Below are 14,964 nucleotides of genomic sequence, written 5' to 3'. Positions count from 1 at the left end.
CAGATGCTGTTTGCCAGCTAGCAGTCAACCCTGTCAGTTCCTTGCTCATGACTCGATGTTGACTGTGCTTAGCACTCCTGAACACAGTATTGTTAGGAATCCTAAGCACTGTTCAGGTCAGGTCTCATGCTAGGGTAGTGCTTCACAAGTTTATCTTTTTCCCAGGTTTTGGAATGTAAGCTCCATGCACTGCAAGGTATTCATTGAAAGGAGATGTTGACTGATGACTTTATGGGAAACAATTTTGATTTAGGAAAGAAAGCAAGATCTGAGTGGCCCATAACCCTGTCTGTGTGGGTCATTTTATATATACACATGAATAAATGATGTAGAAATAGGGAAATGGAGAAAATAATGGGATGAGGACATTTTGCATTTCAAAGCATTTATGCATAAGCATTTGCCAATGCAGAAATATTCATAACCTTTGTAAAACTGAGCTACACTAAAAGCCTGTGTATAACTTTACTGTACACCCTCCCCATGACAATATACCTATTCTAAAAGATATCCTGTCCTAGATATGCAATACATTCCCAACAAAACTATTATACTAGGTGATGTTAACATAAACTGGGAGAATGAGTTCTCTACTATGAGAATCAGCCTCTTTGGATTTTTATCTTATTTCCAGCCAAACTAGATATGACAAAAATACCAGACATGGCTTTATTCTAGTCCAATTTCTTGTATCAGACCTCAGTAAATTTTCTAACAATGTCACCCTACTTAATAGTCTAAGCGACCGCCTACCAGCCTTTATGCATAGGGCAATTCTGCATATACCCAAAGAACATCAATATGGAATGACTCATAATCTAGCTACTTACTCAGCCTCATGTTTTTTTGGAAAGGGTCACCAATGGTACACACCACATACCTTTGACCTGGCCAAAACGTTTGACACAATTCCCCACTCGAGCATTGTAGAAAAGCTAAGTAAACTAGGAATAAATGCCTATGTGATTGCCACTTGGCTCACAGATAGGATACATAAAATCAAAATCGGGGAAGTTTCCTTAACAAAGAGACCAGTCACCACTGGAGTCCGGACCAGACGCCATACAAACTGAGAAAATATAACGAAGCACAATAAACTAGTCAAATCACAAAACAAGCCCCAACAGCTGTAGAGTCGTCACACTAATTTAATAAAATTCCACAATTAAAATAGAATAACTTGAAGCGCTTTTCGTCTGCCAAATAGCAAACGTCATCGAAAGTAAAAAATCAACAATCAATGATCCTGGTGCTAATAGTCCTGTATTGCCAGAAATTAGAAGGTGTGAGAGGCTGAAAAAAGGCCCCCGTGTGTGTTACAGTATCAACAACAAGCAGCAATTAAATAATAATGCCATTGAGCAACAGGTTTTTCAGCAAGCAAATCAAACTGGTGCCAAGCTGAAACAACAAAGGAACTTGTACGGCAACAAGAACAAATCCAAATCCACTAGGAACCTAATGTAATGAATGAGGATGATTCTCCTTATGAGGTAGTTAATTCCTCTGTTAGGGTTTCTTCCTGCTCTTCATTGCCTTCGGGAATATTTCCCCAAGTCTTAGTGAGCAATGATGCCAATACTTTCACTGTCTTACCAGACAGTGTTGAGGAATTACAACACCCAAGAACTGGTCCTTTAATTATTTCTAATAAAGATAATGACTTTAAGGTGTTTAATTTTTCTACAAGTGAAATTTCATGTGACTTGGTGAATTTTCTAGCCAAAGGTTACACTTATGTACCGCAACATCAGATTGATATTGTTAAAACAATTATTGAGTTAAAATCCTTTACAAGGAAGCTAAATTTCCAGGTATTATTTGGAAACAGTACAAATTCAGAAGTGGTTCATGTGTTTCGTATATCTGGTACTTTTAATCCCCCACTTCGCCCAGTTTTGCAAACGTTTGAACAACTGCGCAAACTAAATCTTAGATACATGGCAAGGCACGGTATAAGAACCAATGCTGGTTCAAATATTAACCGTGATGAACGTGATTATCTAAAATACATTCAATCACAGGACATTCATGTTTGTAAATCTGATAAAGGGGGTGGGTTAGTAGTCTTTGATACAAATGATTATACTGAATGGATGGACCAGTTGTTGAGTAACGATGCTTATCAGATAAGTTCTAGGTCTGAAGTCAATAAAGCTTACAACTTAATTAAGGAATGTATTAATGATTTGTTTATTGAAGGCTGCATTGATCAGGCATTATTAAATTTTATGATTACACTATTCCCTATTTACCCGTCCTGATTCGCTATTCCTAAAATTCACAAGGACTTGGTAAATCCACCCATGAGGCTACTTGTAGATAGCCATGGCTCTCCTACCTATGCCTGTGCTAAGGTCATTGACTCAATGTTACAGAAATATGTGGTTTTGGAAGACCAAGTCTGCAAGGATTCTTGGTCTTTCTTGGCTAAAATAAACACCTTGGATTACGCTGAAAACCACAATTTCTTAACAATTGATGTCAGAGACCTGTATACATGTATTCCACATCAAGTTTGCACAGAATGGGTAGCATTAATGATGATGAAACATGATGCTTCACGTACAGATATTACACTAGTGATGGAATTGCTTGATCTAGTTCTTTCAAACAACTATTTTATGTTCAATAACCAGTTTTACTTGCAAAAAGTAGGGTTAGCAATGGGCTCCCCGTGTGGAGCAAGTGTAGCCAATTTAGTCATGGTGCACTGGGAAACAGAATTTGTTTTTAAAGATGAAAATATCTCCAAATTTTTGGCTTACTACACTAGATACCTGGATAATATATTTGTTTTATTAAAAGGGGATGAAAAGGTAGGATGTGAGTTACCGGACAGGTTTAACAAGTCAACTGAATTTTTGCACTTTATGTTTAATTTTAGTACTGATGCCATATCATATTTAGATATTTGGCTTTATTTAAATAGTATATTTGGCTTTCCAAAAATAGAGGATTGAATTGTTATACTGCAAAAATTTTTAGGTAAAACACTTACTCCAGCTCATTTCTTCACTTCTCTAGCTGTCACCCTTTTCATCAGAAAAGGTCAGTTATAAAAGACTAATTAGGATGAAGATTTCCATGAAGAATGTATGTTTTTAAAAAAACTGTTTCTGCATCGTGGGTACCCAGAATCTTTGTTGGATTCCCTAATAGAAGAAGTAAATTACAAAAGAGCAAATTTTACTTTTAAGCCCATTTTGGTCACTAAACGGTCTTTTATTGACAGCTTAGGGGTCTTTGACACATCAGTGTCACCAATTCAAAGTGAAACAGTGCCACTTAACACTCAATCACTACATTGTAGTTTTATAACTACATTTAGTGCGCAAAGTAGTTTTTGTGTTAAAATAGTAAAGAAAAACTGGGAATTGTTTAGATGTAACCAGTCACTGTTTGTTAAACTTGGTGATTCTCCAAATATAGTATTTAAACGTCATAGAAACCTTAAAGATCAATTAGAAAAACAGCATTCTAAACCCCCCAGAATAGTAGGTATGAATAAATGTGAGAATTGCAACAGTTGTAAACATGTGGATGTGAATAACTCATTTACTGTTAATGGTTATAAATATAGGTTAAAATCAAGGTTTAATTGCAATTCTAGATTTATAGTCTACTTAGCTAGATGTACACACTGTCCAGCATTTTATGTGGGGAAAACGGAGCGTAGACTCTGTGATACAATGTATGAACACTTGTATGCTATCAGTCGGAACAAGCTTGATAACGCACTAGCAAAACATATTCACTTGAATGTGAATCACAATTTTAAATTTTTAGCCATTGATAGTGTTAAGCATGATATTAGAGGGGGTCCTTTCCCTCTGAAACTTGAGGAGTTGCAATTAAAGTGGCAGATTAAACTGGATGCATGTAATGTTCCTGGTTTAAATGAGACAAGCTCTATAAGTAGCATCCTCAAACTTAAAAGAGTTTACAGAGGTAAAAGTTTGTTTAAATGTCTGATACAATGAGTAAGTCCATAATAAGTTTGTATTATGCACAAAGTTTCTAGCAGTACCTTTGTTTGTATTTACATTATGGTACATATATAAATTAAACATTCATTTTATATATATCAATACGCTGTTTGCAAATTTGGTAATGTCTTTTTAAGTAACTAATTAATTAATTGTCCCGCGTATTTGTTTTAGATCAAGTGACTACTTAAAGGATTCTGATTGTTGATTTTTTACTTCCGATGACGTTTGCTATTTGGCAGATGAAAAGCACTTCAAGTTATTCTATTTTACTTGTGGAATTTTATTAAATTAGTGTGACGACTCTACAGCTGTTGGGGCTTGTTTTGTGATTTGACCACTGGAGTTCCCCAGGGTTCAATGCTGGGACTTCTCTTGCTTGACATCTAATTTTCTAAAGTAAAAGCCAGTACCAAAGGACTCAAGCTGACTAAGTTTGCAGATGACTGCAAGCTAGGAGCAGTCATTAAATCTCCAAATGACTTAGCCATCCTGTAAGAAAGTTTGTCCCAGATAAATAACTGGTATCAAAATCATGGACTAAAATTAAATGCCAAAAATGCACTATTGTAACTTTTGGAAAGTCATCTACCCAGGGAACTACCGCATTCACAGAACACCCCTAAGAGTTAACCCAGTTGTTGTGGATTTGGGAACTTTCGTGGACAGTGACCTAACTTTTGAGCAACATGTGTACAATGTTGAGAAAGTCCTGCTATATTGCACAACTTATAAACAAAGAGATTGTATCCAGATCTAGGGTTGTCATTGTACCCCTTTACTCAACTCTCATTAGGCCAGACATTGAATATAATGCCCTACTTTGCCATGTATCTGTCCAGACCCATGCAACAACTGGAATTCCTACAGAGATACCTTACTAGAAGGATACAAGGCCTAAACAATATGTCCTACATGAACCGACTCAAGCCCTATCACTATACTCGGTATCCTACAGATTGCTAAAAGGTGACCTGTGTCTGTCATACAAAACATCTTCCCACCCATTACTGCTTGATTTACTGCACATCAACTGGTCAAATGGCATGAGAAATACCCCCTCTAGAGATGTAAATCTCTTCTGCAACATCTGCAGAATGGTTTGGAGTGACAGGTATAGCTTGCAAAAGATACCACTACTGCTATGGAATAGACTCCCCATCCACATAAAATAAAGTTCATCCTTCTCTATATACAAGCACAACTTAGATCTAAGGATAGGAAACAGATCATTTACACAAAGACTACCTCCTGTACTACTAATAGACAGAGGCATCTTCTAAGTGCTTTATTCCATGTATGGGTCCCCTCATATTATCTATGGTATGATCCCAGGTTTTCTCATTAGAGGTAATATATATAATTATTGACCATGGAATAGGTAGGCCAATCTACAATCAAATGGGAAAGAATATTTTGAGCACAAAAGGGGTAACTGGCTAGACTTAAAATGGCCTGCAAGGTAGCTAGCCTAGTACTTACTTATGAACCTATGAACTAACTTTAATCCCCAGTCTTTCAATAACACATTAAAAGGAATGAAATGGTCCAGACAAAATAAAACTTTACTCCTTGATGATGCAGTAAACTTCTTCAATACTACATTTATAGTTACATTTGGTAATAATACCCTTATTTGTAATAAAATAACCAAATCTAACCATGTCCCATGGCAAACTTAACACAGTAAACAACTTATGTCTGACAGGGATAAGGCATGAAGGCAATGGCTTAAAAAAATAAAGATAAAAAAAAAATAAGACTAACTCTCTCCTTCAGAACTTTAGGCACTGATAAACCTGGTTAAAAGAGAAGTAATATAAGATAAAAAATCTTCTACTCTCAATTGCAAACTAATCACAAATATAACCCTAGGAGATTTTGCTGTACCGTTAACTCACTATTGAATCCAGGATCTAAAAAAGAGTCTACTCCTTAGCTCGATAAAACTCCTCTGTAAACCACCAGTATATTTTAACACTTACTTTATTGACAATATAGCCAATCTTTTGTCAAAATCCTTTACCCCACCCTCCGGCTAGCCTCTAAATCCACAAGCCCCTATTTCTTCTATACTTCCATCTCAGCACCATGCTGTTCCCTTACATCTACCTCCCTCCTCATCTGACTGACCAGAGAAACTCTACTAATTTCTCACTTCAACTTGTTTTAACCTATCTCTTTAAAAAAAAAGAATAACTCCTGTCTCCTATTCAAACTTACCACTACCTGTGTAGATTACTGTCCAAATAAATACTTAGAAATTTGCTACAGACTCCATAGCTTATCCCATTAGTATACTTACCAATAGATCTGTTTCTAAAGCCTATGTCCTAGCACTCTGGAAGAAGTCATAAATCAGCCCCTTGCATAAAGGAGGCACCTCTACTGATGTAACAAGCTATTGTCCCATTGCTATCCTCTCCCCTCTCTCTAAACTCTTTGTGTGTGTGTGTGTGTGTGTGTGTGTGTGTGTGTGTGTGTGTGTGTGTGTGTGTGTGTGTGTAGGGTGATATATGCGACTGAATCAGTGTGTATGTATCTGTCTGTCTAAGTGATCACACTACTGGGGTTATTTATGAATGGCAGCTCTGTGTATGCGTGTGTGTTCATCAAATATTACTTCAATACCTACTAGCAAATAAAACATTTATTCCAACTCAGCATGGCTTTAGACCAGCCCATAGTACAACAACTGCCTTATTCTATTTTCTGGATACTATCAATTCTACAAAAGACTCTGGAAAACTAGTCAGCACTATTTCTAGATCTTTCAAAGGCATTGAGCACTGTTCCCTACTCTAAACTTCTTCGGCAAATCTCTAACCTTGGTATATCCCCTCCCACTTTCCAGTGGTTTATTGGTAAAATGGCAAGGCTCCATCTCATCATATTTACCAAATGTCACTTGAGTTCCCCAAGGATGTATCCAAGGTCTCCTACGTTTTAATGTTTTCATCACTAACTTTCATACTTCCTCCTGTCATGTCTCTCTAAGTCACTGTGAAGACAATTGTGCCATTATCTGTTCTTCAAAGAATCTATCACGTCTACAGCAGAAAACCCAAGAGGTTTTCACATCTATTAAATCCTGGTTCACTAATTCCCAAATTGCTACTTAACCCTAAGAAAACAAAACTAGTTCTCAGTGTACCCAAAATGCTTATACCAGATAAAGCACAGTTTAATATTCCATATCAGAATAACGCAGACATTGAAATTGTGTTCTATCCTAAAAGCTTAGGTGTTACTATTGATGAGAACCTAAAATTTGATCTTTATATCCAGAACAATATTAAAAAATTCACCAGTAATCAGGGACTCTTTATAAACAATTTCCAAATGCATCTTCGAAAATCACCCTTGCCACTGTCTACCCCTTTCCATCACTTCTTTATGGGACTCCTGTTCTTAACAATCTTTTTTCCTATCCTATCCAATTTTAATACATCACTCAAAACAAAGCTTGAAGCATGCTATAACAAAACTGCTAAATTTGCAACCAGTTCTAATTACTATGCCCATCAGTGTACTGCCCTACAAGCTCTTAAATGGTTTGAACTCCCTCACCATCTTAGCTTTCTACAATTTATTACTGTCCGTAAAATCATATTTAAACCTACTGCTCTGCCATCTTTCACATCCATCCTCCATCACTACCTCCCCTTATATCAGAGGACAAACTACTTCTTTTTATGTGTAAACCCAACAAATCAGCAGGACAATATAATAGCAAAAGATGGAACAGTCTATTGACAAAAATTCAGAGCAAACTGTAAACAGCTATCATTTAAACAAGCACTAAAGGGTTTTCTAACCACATCATGGGTCTGTACCTGCTCTAAGCCAGACTACTTTCTTCACTCTGTCCCACCCACAATCCCTAACTTGGGCTACTTTTACTATCACATACTCTGCATTATCTTCATGTGTTTTACATTATAACGTTTATGTAACTCTTGACTCCTTTTCTACTCATTGTATTAGCATCTTCTATGTACTAATACATCTAGCTACTATTAAATACTACAATACACGTTCTCATCATACATGTCTTTCTGTTATTTCCTTCTCCTGTTCTCAAACCCTACAACTAATTCTAAGCATTGACCAAACGTATATCCACTGTCGCCTAACACATTCTCTTCTCTACCTACTCTAATTTTCTAGCCATTCCTTCCTAAAATTTCAATCAGGTTATATGTAACCCATACAAAATGCATTTTTGAATGCTTTAATATTTTACTATGCAAAATGCTGATCGTAGCTTCTTGTTTGTTGTGTAATATAACTATCTGTACTAAAAATGTACTGTATGATCTGTAACATTGTTCAAGATTTTTATATTCTTAATGTTCACTATGAAGAATTCTTATCTGGAGCTTTTCTCTCCTATGGTAAAAATGTATTATCCGATCTGTGACATTGTTTTAATATTTTTTTATATTCACAAAGTAGAAAAAAGTTCTTATTTTGGAGCTTTTTCCTCTGGACACCCGCTGAAAATGGGTATTCTGGACCCATCCGGAATTTCCCCAGAAAACAAATGTCAGTAAATAAATACATAAATAATAAGTAAAGTCAAGTACTGAAAATGTTTATAAATCTCAATGAGTAAATACATAAATAATAAATAAATTAAGCAAAGTATTGATAATTTTGGGGCTTTCTGAAAATGGAAGCTGGGGTGATTATAAGCAGGTGGAAAAAATAAGAGGGCTGTTTGTAGAAGGAAAGGAGATTAAGCAGTGAGGAAGAAATTAGCAGTGTAAAGGGCATACACCTTAGAGTGGAATAAGCATTTAGTAAAATAAACAGACATAGTACAGGGACATAAAATAGCATATGACGATCATTCTGTTAGTGGAAGTTCAGCATTTGAAACAAACATCACAATTTCACTTAAGTAATACATCCCCTCAAATCCATTCATTTTATTTATAAAATTAATGTGAGAGAGTGTTAGTAGCATTTATTTATTTATTTAGAATTTGCTATTAATTTCAAATTTTGATTGTGTCAGTAGCATTTGTTTATTTATTTAGAGTTTGAGATGAATTTAAAATTTCTGTTTTCCATAATACTACTTGTAAGTTTATTACCGGGAAGAATCATGCTGAAATTAGAGGCCATGGTTCTCTTTTCAAAAAGAAGTGAAACGATTTCCACTTGTGAAGGCCAAATAGATGGCTCAGGTGAATGGAGTTTAAGTATGTCTGTCTCTTGTTTACATGGGAAGATACTGGTGACTAAGAGAATGACCAGCAGATGGCTGCAGTGGCAGCAGTACAGGTAACATTGTACTGGGCTGTGGTGGGAACCTAAAAGTCAAGGGATGAATTGGTTAGCTTACTGTAGGTGCTCTGTCCCTGTTTTCACTTCTGGTCATGGGCTTCCAGCACTGATGGAAAGAATGGAACCTATGCATACAAGCAGCGGAAATGCGATCCCATTGTAAGATAGCTGTGAGGAGTTTGGCATTCTGGGAGGATCTTGAGGTGTAGCCAGTCTGATTCTGATGCAGATTTAGGCTGTCTTTATCAGCTAGAAATGCAACATGTGAATTTATTTAGTTGCTACCTGATGATGGCATTGCACGTGCTTTGTGTTAAGTCACCAGCAATGCACAATTTGTCATTTCTTTACGATTACGTGTTTCTCTAAATCAGAATATTCAGATTTGATTTAAATTCTCTCATCTCGTACTGGTTTCATCAACCTGTTAAAGCTACAGGCATAATTTCTTTCATTTTTTTGTGTTTCAGCTCCAGATAAGAACCCTGCAGAGATCATTGGAAAAGGAAATGATTCTCACAACTTGCTCATCACCTGGAAGGTATTTTAAGACAAACTAATTCATAGTAGCCTATACATTTTGTATATATTGTATCAGCTAATTAAGATTATTGTGGGCTATGTACTACTAATACTCTGCTGTATAACCAAATTATGTCAGATTTTGTACATAAGGTATTTTGTATTCGACAATGAATTTTTCTTTTTTTTTACTTTCTCTACCCTCTAATGCTGAACCTGGAAATGGTCCATAAGATTCAGTTTTGTGCCCTGTATAATTAATTAATAAATACATGCATGCATATATAGCAGGGATAGGTTGATTGCATTATTCTAGAATTGGGAACTAGTCAGTTTTATTATGATAAGGTTTTCCTGATATTTATTTTTTTGAGTGCAATGATGAAGCCCAAAGCATGTTTTGAGACAATTAAGGGAGTAACATGTATATGCTAAAATGAGTGAGCATGGTCATTTTAGATCCATGACTCCACAGTGCTAGGTTGCTATGCATACCTAGCCTGCCACTTTCCACTCTTTAATTGAGTCTGCAATTTCCTGTCCTTGTACCTTCCACCAGTGTGTATGAAACACAAGAGCCACCATGAATAAATGAGCATGGCTGGTTCTGTACATTCACATTTCTTTCATGGTGACTATCTTGTTCAATGTATGAGCTATGCCAGATGTTCTATTCTGTCCCTACTTTGTCAGCAGTGACTAGACATTCCCTTCTGTATTTATTTCTTTAGTGCCATCTTAACACACCTTGATTCTTGCTAAAAAATGCCACCAGACATAGTCATTTATGGCAAGTATCATTATAAATGAGCAAGGTTATCAAAGCAAAAAGAGAAAAGTAGATAAATATGAAAAGAATTTCAGGAGTGAAACTGATTTTTTTGCTTTGTCTACATTGTATTTATGTTATTGTTTTATGATTCTTTTCTCCCATCGAAAACACCTACATGAATGCTGCCATTAAATTTCATGCCAGAAAGGATTGCTTTTAATAATGATATAATGATAGTTCTATATATCTGCCATTTAAAATCTGTCATAAATTCCCATTAATGGTTAGCACCTAGAAGTCTATTCACATAATTCAGTGAAAGAGGTATACCTCTCAACCTGTCGGTGCAAAAAATATGGACAAAGTCAAACATAATGGAGGAACAGAGTCCCACGAATAAGGACACATTTTAAATATTGCTCCTATAAACTTAGAGAGTTGCCAGAATAACATAGTTTATATTATTATATATTTTCTGAAGGATATAAAGTCTGAAACTCAAAAGTCTGTCATTATTTAGTATTACTGACTTACCAAAGCAGCACAAATTTTATCAGGACCAAAAACAAGATGCAAAAATCTGGACATTCTGGGAAAATCTGGACAGTTGATAGGCATGGAATGAGGTCGGATGATATTGTGTATCTACCCACAGTTCACTAACTGAGTAATGAGCCATCATTAGTGTGAAGCAAATAAGACAGTAGGAACTGTATACACAAAATAAAACTTTAATACAAACTGATCAACACGCATTTTCATGGAAGAAAATATAGAAGTGCAATGCCAAGATAAAGCTATATGTAAAAACATTGAAGCAGACCAGAAAGAAGGTATTCATAAATATGTCAGATGTAATAAATGTGAAAACATAAGTAGAGGTGAATTTTTTTCAACATTCTTTGTGAAAAGACTGTACTGTACCGTGTTTCACTTGTCAAACTGAATATGTGGTAAATAATTTCATCACGTTATTGCCCTGTGCCTGTCAGCTATCCATCCCCTTTATGCATGTGCCCCTTTATTTCACATCCCCAGTTTGTAACAGACATGACAATATCATCATCAATGTAACCTTACAGGAGTTTTACATTTTTTATCCCTACAACCTCCCCAGTAGCTGAAGTCCATTCAGGTACATGTGAGGGTATATTATCCCATGTCCAGGGAAGTCTGGACTACAATGAGGGCTTTGTCTCATTTGGGTAACACAAAGGGCTTTATCCCACTGTGCCAGGGAACAAGCATAAAGACCGATACAAAGATTGGTACATAGATAGATAGACAGATATGTTTACATAAGTATGTATAATATCTGTGTGTGTGTGTGTGTGTGTGTGTGTGTGTGTGTGTGTGTGTGTGTGTGTGTGTGTGTGTGTGTGTGTGTGTGTGTGTAAATAAATAAAAAAAAATATATATATATATATATATATATATATATATATATATATGTATAGTTCTAAATTGCACAGCCGAAATATCAACATAGAAAAAGTCAATACATTATCATTGACAATAAAACACTGACAGGCTATTGCACGTGCTCCAAGCATTAATCTTAAAGCATGCAAAATAAAAAAAAAACTATTTTCTTCAGTAAGCAATAATTTCTGTACCCCCTCATGTGGGGGACTATGCCCTTATATCTCCTACTAATTATATATACTAACTCTGAGATCAGACAATCCCCTGGAAAACAACATATTCCCCTACCTGTGGATTGTCACGATCACAGACCTGTCAACCAAAGCATATCGATATCTGAGCATTTCACTCAAAAGCATCAAACCCTTGTGTGTGTGTGCATATATATATATATATATATATATATATATATATATATATAATATATATATATATATATATATATATATATGTGTGTGTGTGTGTGTGAAATATAGTGAGAGAGATTCTCTTTCAGAATGTTTGTTTGTGTCTTTCGGCTTTTCTCAGTTAGGGGTCGCCACAGCGGAACTCCGGTCCGCTAATGATTGGCAGTAGAGTTTTACATGCTGGCTTGCTGGGCCTAATGCACAACCTTCAACAAAGGCACGCCCGTTCATGCATGTCACCACACAGAAGACGCTCTAACTGAGAATCGAACAGGCAACGTCTAATTGTGAGGCCACAACGCTACCGCAGCACCACCACCGCAGTATTCTCTTTCAGAAAGTAAAAAAGAATAATAATAATAGCCTGCAGTTACTGGAGAAATTATTAGAAGGACATAACACAGATTTTATGCCATCAATGAAGGATAAACAAGCAAATCATAACTGCAATATGGTTATTTCAGTTGTGAGTAGCAGGCTGTGTTGCTGACTACCACTTTTGTGAAGAGTGCAAAACATGCAAAATTTGTTGTAAGGAAATCCTTGACTTGACTTGTAGTAGCCTCTGAAATCATTTTGTGCAGGGACAATTTGTCTGTGTGGCAAGTATGGATAAGCCCCCATGCAAGAGAAAACAAAAACATGCTTCAGATTCTTTTAGTTGCTTTTGTCTTTTGCTGATGTGTAATTAGAAAAATGATCTTGGCTCATGAGATAGAATTTTCAAATGCGTACAATTTATTATAATTACCTACTACTCTGGAAACACAGGTATCATTGTTTTTCATTATCTTTTCTTGCTGTCTTTAATACGTGCATAAAACCATCCTTGTTATGTCTGACACCATTTTCACTCAATAGGATATTAATAACAGAGGAATCACATGACTACAGATTAATTCTACTTTCCTGGAAGTATACAATGATGTCTTTTCATCCAGCTGTGAGGTATTGACTAGTTGTCATAATTGTTGAGGTAGGGTATGTCTGGCACCATACAATCCTTCCAGCATCTTCTTCTTATATAACAAAAGAGATAGCATAAAAAATATACTCCATAGACCTATGGAAAATGCCACTGAAATGTTTCCCTCTTTTAGTCTGACCTTTTCAGCATTTTCATGAATTCACTGAATATAATAACAGAAGGTCAGAGTGTAGTCAGAAATAAATTTCAGTCCCAATAGAAGGTCAGAGTGTAGTCAGAAAAAAATGTCAGTAATTTCATTGCTGTTATTTTCCAGTGTTTGTGTTCCTGTATGTTCAGTCCTGTATTTATTAGTGTTCCCTGTCTATTCCTTTACTTTATTAAACAGTGCAAGAAGTCTTCATTCTTTACAGACTTTGGGTTAAACTTTGAATTTGCTGGGATGTGTCTCACTTTCCCAAACTTTGAATTTGCTGAAATGTGACTCCCCTTCCCAAACTGCAGCTGCAGTTTTAAGCCGAAGGTGGTTAAAGTCTGATTTGGTCCCACATTTTTTGTTCTAACATCACTGTTTCCTGTGAAAGACCTCTCATGTAAATACGAATACAGTTTTGTTACCTTAATTCATCTCATTATTATTTTTTTATGAATTCTATGTTATCTTACCTTAATTCATTTCTTTTATAATTATTTGATTAATCGTAATGTTACAACTGCACTTTTTTGCAATGATGTAATATAATTTAATGTCAATTCTCCACAATGTTATTGTCTCTGTAAATACTAATACCTTAATCCCTGCCTGCATTTGAATTGTATTTGTTTTTGTTGTACCATGTAACCTAGGCTGAGTCTGCAGGTGGTCATTTCTGATCAGTGATCTACACCCATAAACAAAAATAAACAAATAAATGATACATGCAGTAAAATGGATGACTTACATAATGCAGTTTTCCACAGCTGCTGTGCCAAGCTTTTATTCCATAGTAATAAAAAAGGCACTTATGGAGTCTGTATGAAACTGAGTATAGAGACAGAGACTCTAGTCTTTCTTGATAGTTCAGGTCTTTATAATTGCTTGATAAGCTTAATAAGGTACATCCCAAGGTGGGTGTTGTACTCAAAAATGGGTCTAATCAGTACATAGCATAAGGAGGTGAGGACTTCTTTTGATTTGGAAGAAATGGTGCTGCGGTAGCGTTGTCACCTCACAGGAAGACGTCCTGTTCGAGTCTCAGCTAAAAGCGTCTTCTGTGTGGAGACATGCGTAAATGGGTGTACCTTCGTTGAAGGTTGTGCGTCAGAGCTGGCAACTCAGTACGTAAAAATCTACTGCCAATCATTAGTGGACCGGAGTTCCGCTGTGGCGACCCCTAACCAGGAAAAGCTGGAAGATACAACAACAACAACCGCTAGCTATCAGTAGTGCAAGGTAAATGGATTTCCTAACCACTGTTGCAATGTGATGGTAAGGGAACTATCCATCCAAGTAACCAAGTCTCACAAAACATTTTCATTTTGAAGTGGTGTTTTTTATGCTATAAGACAGAGATATAGGGGCCTGCAATGTTGCAATTTTTGCATTGAGCTTGAGCCCATTTGTGTTTACCAGCTATTGACAAGTGT

General features: G+C 36.0%; 1 protein-coding gene across 5 annotated transcripts in view; it reads left to right on the top strand.

The window, feature by feature from the left end:
- L1CAM (L1 cell adhesion molecule) overlaps positions 1–14,964 on the top strand; it is a 2,005,704-nt gene that overhangs the window by 1,634,995 nt on the left and 355,745 nt on the right. For all 5 annotated transcript variants that reach the window (XM_044080361.1, XM_044080360.1, XM_044080358.1 and 2 more), the window contains one exon: positions 9,755–9,825. In XM_044080361.1, coding sequence (XP_043936296.1) covers positions 9,755–9,825 — 71 coding nt within the window. The remainder of the gene's footprint in view (positions 1–9,754; positions 9,826–14,964) is intronic.

The sequence above is a fragment of the Protopterus annectens genome, chromosome 8.part0 (genome assembly GCF_019279795.1).
Source record: "Protopterus annectens isolate FY-2018-M chromosome 8.part0, PAN1.0, whole genome shotgun sequence".
Lineage (NCBI taxonomy): Eukaryota > Metazoa > Chordata > Ceratodontiformes > Protopteridae > Protopterus > Protopterus annectens.
The sequence above is the reverse complement of the archived record's forward strand: the minus strand, read 5'-3'. Positions and strand labels throughout refer to the sequence as shown.